A 19691-nucleotide genomic window follows, 5' to 3' on the forward strand; every position below is an offset into this window, starting at 1 on the left:
ACTATGTGTTGAACACTGTTGTAGGCATTGAGCATGTCTCTGAGTGTAGATCACAGAAATCCTGTCCTCTTGAGGTTTACATTCTACCCTAATGTGGCCTTAAATTTCTCTAGTATCTGACTCTCCTTTCCCAGCCTTCTGGACTGTAAGCACCCTCAGGGAACAGCCCCTGTATTGGCCATCTATTGTGACCCTCAGTGGCCCCAGCTAGACCTTGACTGTCCTCAGAGCTCCAGTCAAATTGGATAGATAAATTCCAGGAGGAACAGGTGGGGCCACGCCACTGGGCTGAAAGGAGATTCACCAGTAGACGGATGTCAAGGGGAAGCCTGTTACATTGAGGCTTTAGAAGGATGGATAAGTACCCATCTGGGGGACTGGTGCTAGGCCCTGGGCTGGAGTGAGGACCATGTGGCCCAATGGCCCCAGCCCAGGCATGCACTTCCTGGTGTCTTTCTGCAAACACGAGGGATGTTTGCAGATCTGAGTTAATTTTTCAGTTGAGCAATTCATTGGATGCATCGATAGGGGGCAGGACACAGAGCCAGGACGCTGGTACCTTCTCAGCATCTCCTTGGGTCTGGCTGGCCTGGCACTCAGCCACAGACACCCTGCCCACTGTGGGAGTCCTGAGAGCATGTCCAGGGCTTGTCAGGGCTCTGTAGGGAGCTGGGGAAGGACAGTCCTCCCCTTTCCCCCAGCCAGCCACTAGAATGTTAGTACTGGGCTCCCTGCGGTATCCTACGGGCATCAGTTGGTACCAACTGCAGGTCTGCCCCTTACTACTGGTGAATGTGTCATCTGTGCAATAGGAAAAAATACCAGCTTCATACAGCCAGCTCCTTCCCATGGCTCTGCAGACCACGTGCAAAGTCTTTGCCATGGTGTACAGCACGCCAAACGTGACCAGGTTGCCTCTCTGAACTTTCTCTCTCGGTTGTTTTTCTTACTCAGTGTAGTTCCTCCAGAAGGATTTGTATTTGGTGTTCCCCATTCCTGAAATGCCTTTCGCATTGATTTCTTCAGAGTTACTCTTCAAATAAGCTCTCCATGAGCACCTGACCTAAAATCACACTGTCATTGCTCCCTCTGCTCTTTTTGTTTGTTTGTTTTTGTTTTGTTCTGTTTTGGTAGCGGGGATCAAACTCACAATCTCACGCTTGCCCGGCAGGCATTTGTGCCGCTGAGCTAAACCCCAGCACACCCTGTGCTCTTGACTGCTTTATATGTCTCCCTTTGCAGCATTCACCCCACCAGAAGGTGTGCTGTATTCTTCCTTGTTGTCCACTTTCTTACCAGCATCTTAACTGTAGGGGTAGAAACTTTGTCTGGTCCACTGTCATGCTACAGGACCTGAAGAAGTGCCTGGCAGGTAGGAAGCATTAAATATGTATGTTTGAGTGAACAACTGGCAGTTATTATCACGTGCAGGGCTTACTAACTACCCTCAAACAATAGCCATTGAAACTCTGTGGCTATGAAAAAGGCCAGAGCCTCTAGAAGTTTGCTGGGCACAGGGCCACAGGCCTTCCTCGTGGCCTGTGGCAAAAAGACCCTAGGAGCAAAATGAGAAAAGGTAAAGTGTAAAAAAGGCACTGCTCAGGTGATGGTACGGAGTAGACACGAGTCACAGGTTAAGAAAAAGGAAGGTAATGGAAGGGGTGAGCGGAAAGATTGACCGGTATCCCACGAAGGCCAAAACCGTGAAACCCAATAAAGGCTTAACTGGCCTGGGAAATACCAGCCATGGCACTGTGGCACCCAGGTAGGCAGGTACAGGGCAGCGGGGGCTGAGGGGCGGGTTCCAGCCCTGCCCGTCACAGCCAGGAACCCAGGCCCTCCTGTAGCTGCTGGACAGAGCTGTCTGCCTGGGGTCCTACGCTGACCCACGCCAGTGATTCTCTGCCTGGTCCTGAGCGACCCTGAGTGCATGAGGGATGGGAGCGTGAGGCGGGGACGGTGATGTGTGAACCCCACCACTCACTATGTGTTTACTCATTCAATTTTTTACAAGTGGGTATTGGACATCTGCTTTGTACAGGGAAGGTGCTATTTACAGAGGGACGGATGTCCTTGTGGCTACACAAACCTTTCACTCTTTCCACTTTCCACTCTGCTCTTTCCACTTTCAATGCATTTTTCTATTAATTCATGGCCATATATGAAAAACTTTCCCATCTCTGGATGGCTATGTATTGCCCCATTGTACAGACTTGTCATCAGTCCACCCTTTACGGGTGAACACTTAGACCATTTGCGATCCTCTTATCCTGACAAAGAATGCTACCAAATAAATAAGCTGTTTCCCAGGATTGCAAGGATATCTGTACGTTCACAGAAACACGGTGACTGTTGGAGAAATTTACATCTGTGGTTCTGATCGATGTGTGAAGTCCTGTCCCAGGGACAGTGCTCATTCCTCCCCGATCAGCCATGAGCCCGGACGAGCACTTCCCAACACTCAGACACAATGTTTCATCAATTTGTTTCTTAGCATTTGCCAATCCAATAGGAAAAAATTGATTTCCAAATGTAGTTTTAATTTTGATTTTTCTTAAATGAGTAAGGATGAGAATATTTTTATATATTTGAATCTCTTGTCCGTGCGTAGCCTTTGCCCATTTTTTTGTATTGATTATTGGCCTTTCCCTTGATCTGGAACACCTCTTTATAAATTAGGGAAATTAGCCCTCTGTCTGAAATACAAGTTGCAGATGGTTTTCCCTTGTCTGTCATTTTTCTTTTGTCTTTGTGCCTGTGAGTTTTGTAATGTGGAAAACTTTCATTTTTAGAGACTTACATTTATGGCTCATTTTTTATGGCTTCTGGGCTATGTCATACCTACAGAGGTCTTCTGCAGGGACACTTGTCACCTCTTGGAGATGGGAAGAGGCACCAGTCACTGTGCTAGAGGGAGAAGGAAGGGTCAGCTAGGCCGCACTCCCGGCCTCTCCTGCCCACACTCCAGATGCATCTTCTGCTCTAGAGAGAAGCGCCTTTGTCCAGTGCTATCCTTCTAGGACCAGCTCCAGCCACACCCAGAGGCTCTGCACTGTGCAGCTCTCAAAGTGATGCATGGTGGGCAGTGTTGGCGTCTGCTGGAAGCTCACAAAAAAGCAGTTCTTCAGGACCCACCACAGACCTCTGCACCAGAATTCCCATTTGCATCTCCAAGGGATTCTTGTGCTCAGTAGTCTGAGATACGTTATCCTGAGCCCCCCAACACACACACACACACACACACGCACACGCACACACACACGCACACACACATGCACACACGCATATCTTTCCTAGGGTTCTCTGACCCTAGCATGGATTCTTAGCTCTCCTGATTGATTTCCCGACCCTGTTTCACAGGGCTGCCAAGTCCTGGTTTTCACCTTTCTCTCCATATGGCCCCATTTAGGAAGCTGAATTTGGGGACTGTCACTCCTCACATTGTGCCTTATCAGACGTGGCTAATTGATGAGCAGCAAGGAAGAAGCAAGTTGCCAAACAGCACGATAGAGTCCAGCACAGAGTCCACTCCCTTGGTAGTCTTGGTAGTAGCAAAGAACAAGTTTCTGTGGAGGCCTGGGGCTGCCTGGAGGGGGCTTCACAGCTAGGAACACTGTGTGAAGTTCCACATTGCCATTGACAGCACCTGGGTGACCTCAGGCAAACACAGTGACCCAACCCTGCTTTTCTGGAGTGAAGACTCTGTCTTCCCAGCAATTATGGGAGAGGTGTCACTCCCACCTCTTCACCTTGGGATGGAGAAAGGAGGGCTGGGGCTGGGAATTGTATCAGACCAGGGGAACCTGGCTTCATTCTTTTTAAACATGGCCTTTGCCTGAACTAGTTCTGTCTCCCCCTGAGGCCGGCACTGCTCTGCTGGTTTTCCATTGACTGGGTCTTGTAAAGCATTTTAAACCTAATGCTGCAGTTGCCCCCTGGGATGTGGCTCATTGAGGACCTGCCTGGTCAAGCCCTGCATCTGCAGGCGGAGACGTGGAAGAGGATGGTGTTTCATGTGCTTAGCATGTGCCAGCCATTATTCCAAGCGTATCACATACACTAATTTAATGCTCATGACAACCTGATGAACAGGTGGCTTTCTCATTATCCACTTTCCAAATAAGCAAAAGGCAAGTGCGTGTCTTGCCCGAGGTCCCCCCTGGAACAGATGCTGCTGGCTGGCTGCCTGCCCCCATGGTCTTTGGTGGTAATCTCTGTGCCACAAAGTAAGGTTGGGGCTTACGTCTCTGCCCTCTCATGCACCCCTGCCGTCCACCACAAAGTCACCTCCCAGCCCTGGGGGAAGAGGCACGACAGCCAGGGACCACTATGAGTCCTTTGTGGCCCTAACTGTCCCTCCCAGTGGCTCCAGAGCACCTGGGGACAGAGCTGGTGTGAAAGGATGTTGGGTGGTGAATCAAGCACCGCTTACCTGATCTGTCACCACTGCTCCAAGCTTCTTGAAGGAAACCCTTTCCCTTGTCTGAGTACTGCTCTTTCTCTGTTCCTTCTCCCTCCAGTACCCTAAGTGAGGCTGCTCTGGTCTTTCTCTGTCCCCTGCCTCCGCCTCTTCTCTGCTGACCATTGTTCCTGACCATTGACCTCCCAGAGTTGCACTCTTGACCACTTTATAACCACCTCAAAAGCAAACCTGGAGCCAAGCTATGTCCCCACCCCACCACATATATACACTCTGCACACACAACTGGCCATGCCCCTGCTTGAGTCACTGTCCCCCTGTTGTTCTACCGCATGCCCAGCTGGTCCCCTCCTGCCCTTTTCCTGTAGCCTCCTGCACGCAGACTTCCTCCCACCCATAACCACCCAGCAAATCAGGCTTGAGCTACCAAACCCACCTAGTGCACCTTTCCTTGCGACACACCAAATGCTCAGCCTGCGGCCAGCGTCACCTTCAGCGGATACTGCCCCGACAGGTGTTCCCGAGACCAGAAGCACACTGGCCTCTTTGATCCCAGCCCTGGGAATACTGAGTCTCCCTACTCTGCCCTATTTCTCTTCCTCTGCCTGTAAACCCTCTGGGCAAACCCAGGATCAGCTCTGTGCCTGCTTCTTGCCATCCTGGCTCCCTAAGATACACAGGACTATGTTCAGTGTAGCTTTGGAGTCATGAAGATCTGGCTCTGAATCTGACTCTGTTTACCTGCTCTGTGATCTTGAGCAATTGGCTTCACCTCTGTACACTTCAGTTTCTGCATCTGTAAAATGGGATTCTGTTGTTTCAATGAGATGATTGTTGAAAAAAGAAAGAGGAAAAAAGAGAGGAAGGGAGGGAAAAGAAAAGGAAAAAAAGAACAAAAGAAATGAGAAGAAAGTATTTCAAGCCACGTATGGCCACACCAAGCACTGCATCCCAGGAGTTGTTACTCAATCTCTTCAAGACCCATGAGGTACCTCCTCTCTTAGAAAGCCCTGCCTGTGTACAATGACCTGTTCCATCCTGCTTCTGTATGTCTTGGTGCAGTGGTGGAGAACCTATGACACTCGTGCCACAGTACACTGTTCATACCACTGAAAATTCTAAAAGGCTCGCTGACACTGATCTAGGGTATTGTCCACTCTTGTGCCCTCTGGTCTCTGTAGAGTTTTAGGCAAGTTTGCTTGTCTTATATCTAGGGTATTTCATCTGTAAAGCAGATATAAAATGTGCACATTGTAGGGTGGAGAGTGAATATATGTGAAGTGCTGGGCAAACAGTGTTACATGCTAGGTGTGGTGACACACAACTGTAATCTCAGGGCTCTGGGAGGCGAGGCAGGAAGATTGCAAGTTCCAGCCCAACCTGGGTAACTCTGTAACTTAGCAAGACTGTCTCTCAAAATTTAAAATGTTAAACAGGGATGGGAATGTAGCTCAGTGTAAAGGCCCAGGTTCAACCTCCAATAAGGAAAAGGACAAAAGCATTTGAAGATGCCGAATTTGATGCCATCCCAAAGCATCTCCTTTCCCCACGCCCAAGTTCCTGATAGACCATAAGCGTCCTGGGTCGGGGCAGAGACGCTGCTTCTCTGTGGCCTCACACAGCACAGTGTATGGCATTCAGCAGTGTGTGGTGACGCTTGAACTCCATCGACCAAGCCCTCCACAGCCACTGACAGCAAGTGATAGTCCCGCTGGACTCAGGCTATTCAGGACTCCTTGAATATCAGAATCAAAGCAAGAGAAGGAATTTCCAGATTTGCCTGTCATGGACTTATGACCTCAGAGGCCCCTGTCCTGGCCCTGAACACCGTCCTGCTTCTCTCGGGCCTGTGCCTCTCAGAGTCACCCCCAGGGACTGAAGGGAGTCCCTCTCTACTCTGCCTCGCAGCTTGTCCTTCCTGTGTAGCTGCCCCACCTTAGTGAAGGACCCCAGCCAGGGCAGAGTGCAGCTACATGGAGCCCGGAGGCAGCCTCCTGCACTGATGCGGGCTCGGGCCCGTGCTGGGTGTTTATTGCCTGTGCCATCGACCCGCACAGCTCGCTGTTTATCTGTCTTCCTGACACACCTAATTACCCAGGTTGCAGCTGCCAGCGCGTTTGCTCTTCCTAAATCACGGGCTCCCACCCCTCCTGTCGCCCAGGCCCCCGGGCCTCTGCCTGCAGAAGGGCTGCCATTGATTTTACCGTTCTCGTTTATGATCTACAAGGCTCTGCACCGCTGTTGCACATTTTACCTTAATTAGTTTATTCTTCTGGGCGTCCCTAGTGAACTCAGAAGCCAAGAGGCTGGCAAGGGGAGAGACCAAGAGCACATGGCACCCAGACTCCTCCTACGACAGAGCCCAGGGCCTGCTCAGACACCAGCTCCCTAAAGCAGCAACCTGCTAAGAACAGTGCTGGCTCTGCAGGGTATTAGTAGGTGTTCTTCAAAATGGGGTTCCCTGACCCAACTGTGCTTGAGAAAGGTTGGGTTCAACAACATTAAACGAGTAATTTACTGCGAGACTTTTCAGTTTTAATAGGCTGATGTCTATGGAGTCTCCAAGAGCTAGGCAACTCCAAAGTCTTTCCCAAGTTCATATAACATGGAATCTTTTCTCTGGGCAGTTCACAGAGACCAAGGATCCCACAAATCACCCTTTCAGAAATGCTGCCCTAGCTTGACAGGAGAACTTGGGGACAGTGAGGTAAATGGGTATAGAGTCTCCCTGACCTATTTTCCCATCTCCTCTAGCTGAAGCAGGAGCTTGGTGTCTGCAGAAGTTTCTCCCACTGAATCCAGAGGTGCTCATGAGAGCATGGCACGCTCCAGCTGTGAGCAGCCAATCTCTCACCTGGCCCAGCTCTGCTGGAATGTAACCAAGGTATTTAGGAAGGACCATGCTAGCTAAGGGGAGCCTGACCTGACAGAGACGGGCAAAGGTTGTTTGCTATTGGTGGAGGCTGAAGAACCAGGAGCCTGCAGGAGCTGTCTTCAGTGGCCCCAGGCATCGGAAAGTGATGGCAAGCTGGCGGCTGCCGGAGCCACCATGATAACTGCAGTCCACATCCAAGTCCCTTCTCCACAGTCCTGGAACCTAAATTCTCAAGCAGTTTCGAGTGCTTTTTCTTAAGTTTGTGGGAAATCCAGTGGGTAGCAAAACTTGTCCTGAGTTGATATGAGCTATTTATAAGCTTTATTTATCCCACTTAGTGTGAATATTCATGTTTCACTGCAGAAATATTAATGTGTTTAGTTACGGGGTGCCACCCCCAGTCCCTGCTGGGTGTTATATAATCAATAATACGCTACCTTTCTAAAACATGGAGGAAAAATGTAAATTTCTAAACACAGTGGGCCCCCAGGGATGTCAGTGAGGGGCTGTGGACCAGCAGCATCATAAAACTGTCACTGCTCTATCACCAGGCCAGACCCGTGACCCAGTCACAAGTGTTTTTCCCACATTGTGACCAAGGCACACTAGGAGCCACAATTCCCAGATAAGACCAAGGCCAGAAGCAGGTAAAGAACTTAGCAGTACCTCAGCATCCCCCGGAGCATTCCTCTCAGCTGCAACAGCTCTGTGCACCCTGCATCTCTGACTCCACTGAAACCTCCCCACCGCAAACACTCCGCAGAGCTCCCACATCTGCCTGGCCAGCGGCCTTCCCTCCATGGCAGCTCTGGGCCTCGACTCCAAGCGTTGGGCAGAGACAGAGACAGGGTGACTGCCCCAGGCACCAGCTCCCTGTGTCCAGCCTGCGTCCCTGAGTGTAGTCCCTTGGTCTCAGGGGGTTCAGATGAGGCTCCTCAGAGACTAAACCTCTTGTCCTTTCCTGGACTGGGCCACCTGGGGGCTATTCGTACACCGCTCGCTCCCTCCCTCTCTCTCTCTCTCTCTCACACACACACACACACACTTGTACTTACGTCCCATACTTATACTCATTGCCACACACATTCTGATACTCTCCCATACCACTTACCTGCATCCACACACTCTCACCCTCATCGCTCCCCACTCTCGCACCCTTAGCCACATGCTCACTTCCATATTCACAGTTTCATGCTTGCTCTCACACACACACTCACTCACAGAATCACCAAACCTCTGCACTGCAGAACCGGTGTCTCTGAAGGAAGCGCCTTGTAGAGTAGTTAGTCTCCAAAATGGGAAGAGTCGTGGTGGCCTAGTAATAGCTACCAGGGGGTGGCAGAGGCACCATGCCAAACCTCTAATATATGTCATCTCATTTATTACTTGCATTAAACTTGAACATAGTTATCACTGTTGTGCCCATCACAAATAAGAAAACTGAGGCTCAGAAATGCTAAGCAACTTGTCCAAAGTCTAGAACCTTGGCGAATCTGGGTAGAACTGAGATTGGTACTTGGGCTCATTTTCTGTAAACCCCAAGTTTGTAACCACTGTCCCATCCTGTCTCCCTCAAACTAAGCCTACTGGCTCTTCCCTGGATCAGCCAGAGAGTCCAGTTTACAACTGGAAACATGAGTACCCCAAACAGAGAGGAGTCTCAACTGCTTGAGAGCCTCCTTTCTGCTGACGGCCCATCCATCTTGGCCCCAAACACCTTGTGGCAGGTGCCAGTGGACATACCCAAAAGTCGGAACCTGAACCCCACCCACTGTTAACTAGCCCTCCTTTCCTTCTGTCTCCAGGAGTGGCCACATATACAGACAAATTGTTCAAATTCCGAAATAACCGGTGGGAAGACATCCTGAGTGACGAGGTCAACATGGCCCGTGGTGTAGCCAGCCTCTTTGCAGGACGCTCCGTGGCCTGTGTGGACAGAACGGTGAGTAGGGGGCCTGTAAAGAAGTGGAAGGAACAAAGTGATGTAAGAGCCAGGAGAGGAACTGCCAGGTAGATGTCCCCTGACAGAATGATGACAAGCCACCACAGTGTCTTACACATAGAGAGTACTAAATACAAAGAACTAAGACTCTCAAGAGAAAGCACAGCCTTTCTCCCATGTGGCCATACCATGGCCTATGAGGAAGTGGCCAGGGATGTCATCATTTTGTCCACTGGACACTTGAGGGGACTGAGGCACAGCTTGGAGCAGTGACTTGCATGGAACCCAGAATAGGCTGTTGGTATGGCTAGGACAGGAAGCAGGATCCTCTAGCTCTAGATCTTGAGCCCATTCATTCACACTGACATTTAGTAAGTGCCTCCTATGTGCCAGGTATCGAGCTCTGGGACCCTCTGTAAATGTTTATGGAATACACAGAGGCACAACAGGGCACTCATAGGAACAATAGCAGTTTTCTGAACACACAAGAACTTTAGTTCATCAGTGACTCCATCAACAGCCCGTGTACTGCCTGCCAGTGCCCCACCCAGAGGTGCCAGCCCAGAGTAGATGGAAGTCTGCTCTGGAGGGACCGGAACAGCCATAGCCATCTGCTCTGTGTTGGGGGTTCGGGGTGCCTGGAGCTTGGGTCCCACCAGGTCCTACTGTGGAAATAATTTATCCTTTCTGTCACCTGCTCCCCTGCCACCTACCTCCATGGCTTTACAGTCATCACTGCATCAAGGGCCCAGCTGCTGCCCTGCTCCCATGGGATCCTCTCTGGCCTCCATTCTTGGATGGGGTGAGGTGGGGCTCACTTTGGATAGAGATGGCACCACAGGGATTGGGGATTCAGTGTGAATCTTCACAGCAGGGGCCTCCAGGCCTTGGGAGAAAACAGGTGCCAGGTATAAATATTTATTTCTTAACAAGCTGGTACTGGGAGGAGAAGCCAAGCTGGGCTGTGAAACCACATTTAGCCCTGACCTGAATCTGTGCCACCTGGACTTCTGCCTCATCAGAGGGGATGTGAGACCCTCTAGAAAGAGTGGGGGCTGGAGGCCTCGGGCCTGGTCACAGCTCGGAACTTCCTTTCCTCTCCTGGCTGCCCACTGCCTAGGTCACCATCGAGCTTCCATACCAGCTCAAGCAGGAAACTTGGAGAACTAGAGGGAGGGACGTGGAGCGTAAGCATAGAGAAGCACTCTTTGCCCTAACAATGTCACCTGCACACACATTTAACCACAGGACAAAGACAGCAGGTGAAATCGAGAAAAAAAGAAAGCCTGGCACTAGGGCACCATGAGTGGCATTCAGAAGCTGCCTGCTTCCTGCTCCGACCCAGCATCCAGCCTCCCAGTCTGCAAGGAGCTAGAGAGCCCTGCAGACAGTCTGCACAGAGGAGGAACAGCCTTCCCAGTGCAGCCACCCTCCCGGAGGCCAGGAGCTGTGAGGGAGATCTGGGAGACCGCAAAGCCAGGGGGGAAGCTGGGTGGCAAAACTGAAGTATAAAATAAAACCACCTCACATTAGATTGTCCAACTAATCACACACCAAGCTCTGCTCCAAGTGCTCCCGGCCTCATCTGAGAATCCTTACAGTCATACTGTGAGGCAGAGGCTGTCACTGTCCCACTTTACAGATATGAAAACTAAGGCCTGGAGCAATTATGCAACTTGACTGTGGTCACACAGTAAGTAGTAGACAAAGTCAGGAATTCAATCCTGCCTGCCTAAAATGAAGCAGGTAACCGTGTACCCCTCCACTACCCTGCCTCTGGATGACACCATATGACATAGGTTTCTAACTACAGATTCTATTACACCACTCAACCCACCCTCTCTCCTTTAGCCCCATGGCCCATGCCTCAGACTTTCAGTCTCTCTACCTTGTCAGTGCTTCTCGAAGTGTGGACCCATGATTAGCGACATCAGAATTAAAAGTGAAAATTCACAGGCCCTGTCCCATGGTGCCTTCCAAATGCACTGAAATCTAAAGCTTTTGGGTGGGGTCCAGCAACCCGGGTTCAGCTTGCCCTGCAGGTGATGGTGATGCCTGCTGGACACTGAGAGCAGAAACGCCCCAGCCTCTGGCACCAACAGCGCTCCCCTCTCCCGTCTGCCCCTTGTTCATCCTCCGCTCCACACCCAGAAAACCTGCCCATCCTCTATCTTCGGTTCCCTCATCACTCAACTTTCTGGATCTGATTCAAAGCTGATCTCTTACAAGAAGTGTCCCCTGGTCGATAATGATTATGCCTCATGTTTATATAGCATTTTTATCTTTTCAAAGACCTTTCACATACGTTGTCGAATCATTTCATCTTCTCAACAACCCTGCCAGGAAGCAGAGGGAATCTGATCCCATTTAACATGTGCAGAGACGCAGCCTGCAGACGGCAAGGGATGTGCCTGAGGACACAGAGCCAGCGAGGGGCGGAGGCTGGACTTAGACAACTGACCTACACCAGTGATTCCCAAAGTGAGGTCCCTGGGCCAACCACATCGACTTCTTGGGACCATGTTAGAAATGCACATTCTTGGGGTCCCCCCACCCCGCTCTACTGAATCCAAAACTCTAGTGATGCGGCCAACACCTATGTTTTCACACAACTTCCCAGTGACTGATACAGACCACAGAATGAAACTCAAAGCTCCAGAAACACCTTCTCTCCTCCAAAATCATCTTACCCTTTAGGATTATTGTGGCCAAGTTCACATGTGAATTTCTGTACTATTCTACAGGTATAACACACACACAGCTATCCATTTTGTTGCTCTGATACATGAAGTAAGGAACTAGGTGTAACTGAATTTTATAAATCTCCTAATTTCTGGCAGAGTGCAATTCAGCCCATTTAGGCTTAATTGCTCATTTGTTGAGGCGCTTGCTGACAGCTGGTGGGGTTAGGAATGGGTCATGTCAGTGCACTTTCCCATTGGGCCCCTTCATTCATTCTTCATCCGATCATTCTACACACGTGTGCAAAGCCCTGGCAATGGGGGACAACTCTTCAAAATTCTCTCTTCACCAGTGAGTCATGCTGAAAGCAATGCATCTCAGACTTTAGTCTTGCTAGGAGTTTTGTAGATTAAATGCATATTCTGATTGATGAGGTCCAGGGTCAGGCCTGGGACTCTGTATTTCTAACCCGATCCCTGGCGTCACCAGCCTGCTGCAGATCTTGTTACTTTAAATAAGAAGACATAAAGCACAGTAAAAGGATAGAATCCCAGAAATCCAGAACACAAGGGCCAGCGGAGTCTGCAAGGAACGGTTTTGTAACCCCCTCCAGTTTCATCCCTTCACACTTCCGGCCGTGCACTCACCATTCCAGCCACAGTGAACCAGCTGCTTGTGTTTCCCCGTGTGCATCTACTTTTCATCTCTGTCCAAAGATTTTTGCCTTCCATTTCACCTGGCCGAGACTCCTCTTGGAAAACCTCTTCTGAAATTCCCACAGTGAGGCACCTGCCTCCGGCTTAGGAACATCTCTTCTGTGCCCCAGGAAAGCCTCTCCATGGCCTCTGCTGTACACTTGTAGGCTTGCTGATGCTTCTGGGTCCCCCAGAAACCCTAAGCGCCTTCCTCATTCTCGCCCACCTGTCTCACAAGCTCAAGTACCTCTTAATCAGCTTCCCCAAAGAAAGTAGTCCTAAGACGGTGTAAAGTCAGTGCCCAGTTACTTGGGACGAGGGGTCTCATGATGCCACGGGACAAGACGTAGCAGCAAAGAGAACCAGGAAGAGGGATAACAGTGCAATCCTGTTGCCCACGCTCACCAACGAGGAATGATCTAAATATATAATAGATGTTTAAAATTCTTAAACTTTATTATAGTGAAAGACATATTGCCATTAATCCCTCTCAGAACACTCCCTCTCATTTCAAACACACTGCTACTTTTTGAATCAGTTCTGGCAGTTCTCTTTCATCTGGATCTTTACAATGTGTGATTTAAAAAAAAAAAAAAAAGCGTGGTATGGTGGTGCAGACCTGTAATGCCAGCACTCAAGAGGCCAAGGCAGGAGGACCACCCCAAGTTTAAGGCCATCCTGAACTACATAGTGAGTCCAAGGGCAACCTGAACTACGTAGTGAGACCAGTCTCCAAAAAAAAAGTGTGACAAAAATTATGGTGAACACTATGGCAGTGGCATCCAGAAGAAAGGCAGGCTTCTGAAAACATTAGGTTGTGTCTCCATCCACCTTATATACTAGATCTGGCACCCTGCAATTTAAGCCTCTTCCCCAAAGTCAAAATGACCATGAACGCTAAATGTTTTGAATTAAGACAAAGAGGCAGCTTCAACAGTACAACTAAAGATACTCACGAAGGAGGATTCCACCCCTGCTTCAGAAAGTGGCAAGAACCATTATAGGATCTGTGGGTCTGAAGCAAGGGGAGGTATCTTGAGGGAGACTGATCGCAATGTGTATTTTACACTAATATTTTTTAAATTTAAACATCCACCGCCATTTCCCACCACACCAGATCTGTCCTTTTTTATTTATGGCTTGCCTGTCAAATTAGAATCTAAGCTACCTAAGGACAGGGACTTTGTCTTCATGTCACTTATCGAAGAGCACCTTTCACAGAGTTGAAGCTCCAGGAGGGAAGTGATGAAAGGGGAGGGAGGAAAGCCAGAAAACTGATTTAGAAGCAGCGTGGTTCTCAGGAAGAGAGAGGAATCCACCGAAGAAATAACACCATTACAGTCACAGACAGAAAAGAAGCTTTCATCAGCAGTGCTTTGGACTACAGAGGAGCATGGCTACAGCAAAGAGGAGCTGGCGCCCAGGGCTTCTCCTAGATGCAAAGAGAAGAAAAAACTGAGACAGTAGCAAGGCAGAAGCAATGAAATATTTCTTTCAGGAAATTCAGAGAGAAGAGGAGCTAGAAGGGGAAGAAGACCCCTGGAAATCTGTGCCTCTCATGCTACCAAGCAGAGAGATGAAGAAGCACAGGGAAGGGAGGAAGAGAGGGAGCCAGCTCGGGAATTCGCTTGTCATCTTGGCTGGAGTGGGCTTGAATGGGAGAGAGAGACTGAGAATAATGGGGATTGGTAGATCAATCAATCAGCAAATATTTATTGAGCAGCTACCCAGGCTGGCAGCTGGAGAGAGCTCAGCTGGAGGGAGGCACATTAGAAAATTGTCTATAAAAAGGTGGTTGTGGGGGAGAGGGAGGCACGTATTCTTCTGGAACAGGATAGAAGGAGAAGCAGGGCTGCTTTGTTGTCCAGCTGGAGGGGGTGGGTGCCATTCACAAGACAGCCTTTGTGAAAAGCCCCCCGGGCTGTGTTGGCAGCAGACCTGGAGGAGAACCTAAGCTGTGGTCCGGGTGTAGGATAATTTCCGGAGTGGCTTGGGAGGGGCCTCCTCACCAGTCTTCTCCCCTTCCTCCTCAGGGCTCTGGACGCTACTCGATCTACATTGCCAATTATGCCTACGGTAATGTGGGGCCTGATGCCCTCATTGAAATGGACCCTGAGGCCAGTGACCCCTCTCGGGGCATCCTGGCACTCAGAGATGTGGCTGCTGAGGCTGGGGTCAGCAAATATACAGGTATGCAGAGGGACATGGGGGCCTTGGGATGGGCTCCAGGGCCCTACAAAATAAAAACGAGTCTAATTCATCAGAGGTCACAAGAAGAGGAAAACTTTATTCCACGAGGCCACCTCAAGGGCCAGTTAGATGCCTGGCGAGTGTTAGCTTGGGAGAGCTGGCAGGGACGCTGGGCAGAGGGGCTTGCTGGAAAGCGGGGTGCAAGCACCCCCCCCCACATCATTCTTCCCTGCAACCTGTCTTCTGTCTCCTGCTCTGACCCCAGTGATGGCTTCTGTAGGAGAAAACTGACAAATCATAAAGACTGAGATTTAAGGCATTCTTTATTGCCAAACAGCAGATAAAATTATTTACTTACACGCAGGCGGCCACGAATTGAGTGGTAAATCCCTAAGCTTCAGCTGGGTCCCATCTCGGATAACTGAGCTCGGAGAATTGTGTTTTTGTTCCAGAACCTCTCCAGCACTTTTCCTCAAGGCCCACTCCCCCTTCCTCTTTCTGGGTGGGAGACCTATTGTCAGAATCTCGGACAGGGATATCTTTCCAGGGAAGGCTGTTTTTCTAATTCCAGCACAGTTGCTGACTAAACTCTGATAATCTGCCAATAGACTGCTGATGGCAGAGCAATCCAGCTCCTGTTTGGATGCCAAAAATGAGGAAGCCAGGGCTGCGCACAACCGCTTTTCACGTGAGCGCCAGTCTCACTCAGCTCGCCCAGCTCTCAGGTGTACAAACTACCTGGTTAGCTGACCTTTCCATATATCCCCCTCCCCCAGGTCATTTCTAGAGAGACTTCCAAAGCGGTCGCCAGCCTGAATCCTTATCCTGGTGGCTAGGAGGGAGGATTCTTGAGGAGTATTTGGGCCGTCCGCCCCCAGCCCATCTCCAGACATTGGTTGGTAGCAAAATCTCTAAACCCTACCCGGAAAATGTTGTCCCTGCGGTTTATTATGCCCTTCACTAGCCAACTTTCCACCGTGGTGAAAGGCAGAGATTAATGTTGACCTGTCTGACAAAGTTTGTGGGGACAAATGACTAGACAATAAAATAGTTTGCACAGCTCAAGCCCCATCAAAGTGCCTGAGAGCTCCGTGCGCAGATATACCTCGGAAAGGCTGAGTGTCAGTAATAAACCACGTTTCCCTGGGAAAGGAATAAACATACAGGCGCTTCAGCCTAGATTGGTACAGTCAATTTTTCTGAGTAGCTCCCAGTTCTGTGTACTGGGCCCGCTTGGGAGTAAGTGCCTTGATCTTGCTGGAGAGGGGGGTGGGCTGGAGTGGGTGTGGAGCACTTGAAAATGATGAGACAGAAGGGAGGTGAGGACTGGGAGAGCGTGTTATACACAGAATGGATGGATTCGGGCTGTTTGAGCACGAAAGGGGCATTGTTCACACTGGCTGGGCTGGCACCAAACCCAGGAGGAGGAGGAGGGGACCCCAGGGGGAGACAGCTGAGGAATAGGATGGGGTGGGAGCACCAGCCAACTGTGCTGGGCTGTGCTGGAGGACTGGGCAGCCCAAGGAGGGACAGCAGCTTCTGGGGAGGCAGAGAGGAAGCTGGGGCAGCTGGTACGCCCAGAGGATGCATCAGAGCAGCCTCGCAGACTTCCAGAAGCCATTTGGCCAACAAGAACCTATTTGGCCCACCACGTTACTGTTCTGTCTACCCGCCTTCCTCAGCCCATCCTTTTCCTGCCTGCCAAGCCCCTAACTCTACCCTGCAGCACCCCCACCACTTGGCTAATGACGACAGACATCTGGCTAGAAAACCAGCCCAGAGTACCCCCTTGAGACCCAGGAATGGACCCCAAATGTAAGTAAGGGCTGCCATGCTGAGCCCAGCCTAATGGCTCAGACTCTGGGCAGGTGGCCAATGCTCAGCGCCAGGCCAGTGCCAGGGGGCCAGGCGAAGAGCAAAGCAAACCCTGGCCAGGTGTGCACTCAGAGAGTTGAGGCCTCCACAGCCAAGCCTCACAGCACCCATCTTTACAATAGCCTAATACCTGAGGGTACCTCCGACTTTCCAAAGTAACAAACCAGGTCCAGAAAAGAAAAGGATTTTGCACAAGGTCACACAGGAGATTGTAGAAAACTCGAATAGGGCAGCATCTGAATGCTAACCTGCTATAACCAGCTGACTTCTCTTTTGACCTCTACCTTGAGAATCCCTCTCCAGGCTGGAGAGAGGATGACCCCACACCCACTGGCAATGCAGCCCCAAGCATGACACTCAGGCCCTAAGCTGTGCTCCTGGCTTGCAAGACTGATGCAGCTGCTGGCCTGGGGTGCTCAGGGCTCTGAGAGAGGCCAGGCTACTGTGGAGCCTGCGAGGCAATGGCGCTGTCCCCACATTGGCCGTCTGGCTCTGTAGGAGGGGGAGGGAAACCTCTCCAGACACCATCGATTCTAGCGGCCACTGCTGCTCTGCTGGGTCACAGTGCCATCTAGTGGCCACCGTGCCTGCTCTCAGGGGACTCGAGAGCCCCTGAAGTGCCGTGGAGCAAGTGTAGTTGGTGCCCACTATGGCAGTAGAAAGACGACTCCCCCAGTGCCCTGACTCCCTAGAATCCCAAGCCCCAGTATCTCCAACGACCCAAGGCCTTTTGGAGCCAGGACAATGTTAGAAGCTGCCCCACACAGGAATCCAGAAAACAGGTTCCACCACAGCAGGACCCTGGCATGAAACCTGAGAAGACAACGAAGAGCCAGGAGCCTTGCGCTGGCTCTGTGCCCAGTGACCTTGAGCACATCTCTCAGCCACTCTGAACACCCTGATTAGGCTGGCTTGCAGAGCAGCTAAGGAGACAGGGTGCAGAGCGGGCTGCCTCGTGCAGACTCCGCTTCCACGGCACCCTCCAGCCACGGACAACACCAGCTCTCCCAGCTGATGCTTTCTCACTGGCACAGAGGGGATGTTGAGGAGCGAAAGGAGGGAACAGGGAATGTATACAGCAGATATTCACACTCAGGCCCTCTGCTGGGCAGCATTGGGGGTGCACACAAGGAACAGGCACAGCCCCATCCTGGAGGCGCTCTGTGTGCTCAGCGTGGGCACAGCATGGCAGCCTCAGCCCTGGAGTCCTCTCTCAGCCTCCTTCCCACTGGACCCAGTTTCCCCTGGGCCTTTGTCTGTCCCTACAAGCCCTGCATTTGGACCTTGCCCTTTAAGGGAGCATCTGCCTGGGCTGCAAGGTGGTGATTAAAGAAGCCTTAAAAGAAATTTGGAAAGAAAATGAAGGTGGATTTATGATGCTGGTTGGAGAGTTTTGCTGTTGGCTGGGAGCAGTGTGGAACAAAGCGGAGGGCAGATCTGATTTATAGGAAGTCATTATTGGAGGAGACAGAGAGGGCTAAAGCCCAGCTGGGGCCTGCTGGCAGATCCCCATCAGCGTGACTGAGGGCTGCAGGGCGGGGCCACAGAGCCTCCAGGTTCTCAGACAGCAGTGGTGGTCTTTCAGCAGAGCACAGCCAGGTCTGATGGCCCGGGTCAGACAAGGCTGGAGGTACAGATTCCTCTGCCAGGCCTGTCTGGGGTCCACAAAGTCCAGATACACAGGGACCATCTCCATTTGTATCAGATGTATTCAGTGATTGTCAGGAGAGAATATCATTTTTCTTTTAAAACACAGATATAGAAATATGAATTTTATATGCAGTTTTCTCAGCTATCACAAAGAGATTTTAAAGAAACATCAAGCCTGTGGCTGGCCATTCTGCATGCCAGTACAAATCCCACCCTTTAGAGAGGGGACTTTAGCAAAAAACATTTGAGAAACAGACTGGAGAGAATAGTTTATAGTCTTCAATGTAAGCTGCTCCAGGCTGGCTATGATTGCTTCTCCATGAGCCACGGTTTCCTCACCTAGAAAATGGTGGTAACAGGAGTTGGGTTTGAGCAGATGATGATCAAAGGACACAACCTTTTAGTTAGATGAGAGGAATCAGTTCTAGACAACCAGTGTCCAGCACAATGACTATGGTTAATAACAGTAGTGCATTTTATTCTTGCAAAGTGCCAATAGAATAGATTTTCAGTATTCTCACTACAAAAATCATGTGTATGTGAGGTGATGAATATGTTAATTAGCTCAATTTAGCTACTTCACCATGTATACGTTCTTCAAAACATGTCATTGCACTGTAAATATATGCAATTTTTAATTTCTCGGTTAACCACAGAAAGAAAGCGGTGGTGACAAAACACATCTTGAGGTGTCATGAGACTCATGTGAGCTGCGTGTGTGTGGTGCCAGCACGGGACCCAGCCGTTGGTACTAGAGGAACTCTCACTGGGACTCTTCTGCCCAGTCATTGCCTTAAACAGCTTCTCCATGCTCCTCACTGCTGGAAATGAGCGTGGGGAGGAGCGGTCCCCGCCTGCACCTCCGGGAACCAAGGTTTGAAAGTCTCTCACCCAGGGAACGACTGATGGAGGCTGTCCATGGACACCTTGCAGAGACAGGCCAGGAAGGACCAGGGGAAAGTAGAAGCAGCCTGACCAGCATCTGTGGGGTCACCAAGCACCAACACAGACATATTCTTTCAGAAGTTTCAGGAAGTTTAGATGGGAGATGCTGACAGCATCTTGTCCTTTACCTTCACAACACTGCCTCTAACATGCACCTGCTCGTACCCCACTGCCCTTCCACCTCAGATCTCCCAGTGTCTAAGCCCTCCTCTTGCACAATATCCTGGTGTTCGTGGTTGGAGCTTGAAGTCTACCAGCATCCTACTTCCATCAAGATCTCAGCACATCAGTGTCATGTGTCCAAGATCTTTGACTGATAGACCTTGCCTCGAAGCCTCCATAGGACAAAGTAGGCAGGAAACAGCCCCCAACACCCAAATCCCATGTCTTTCCGAGGGTGCATGACATAACAGATGA

General features: G+C 50.5%; 1 protein-coding gene across 6 annotated transcripts in view; it reads left to right on the forward strand.

Moving 5' to 3' along the window:
• Positions 1-19691, forward strand: part of Crtac1 (cartilage acidic protein 1) — a 155730-nt gene that overhangs the window by 89687 nt on the left and 46352 nt on the right. For all 6 annotated transcript variants that reach the window (XM_063245092.1, XM_003479565.5, XM_013143529.3 and 3 more), the window contains exons 4-5: positions 9101-9237; positions 14648-14804. In XM_063245092.1, coding sequence (XP_063101162.1) covers positions 9101-9237; positions 14648-14804 — 294 coding nt within the window. The remainder of the gene's footprint in view (positions 1-9100; positions 9238-14647; positions 14805-19691) is intronic.

The sequence above is a fragment of the Cavia porcellus genome, unplaced genomic scaffold, assembly GCF_034190915.1.
Source record: "Cavia porcellus strain 051 isolate PalLab524CR breed Dunkin Hartley unplaced genomic scaffold, mCavPor4.1 scaffold_2, whole genome shotgun sequence".
Classification (NCBI taxonomy): domain Eukaryota; kingdom Metazoa; phylum Chordata; class Mammalia; order Rodentia; family Caviidae; genus Cavia; species Cavia porcellus.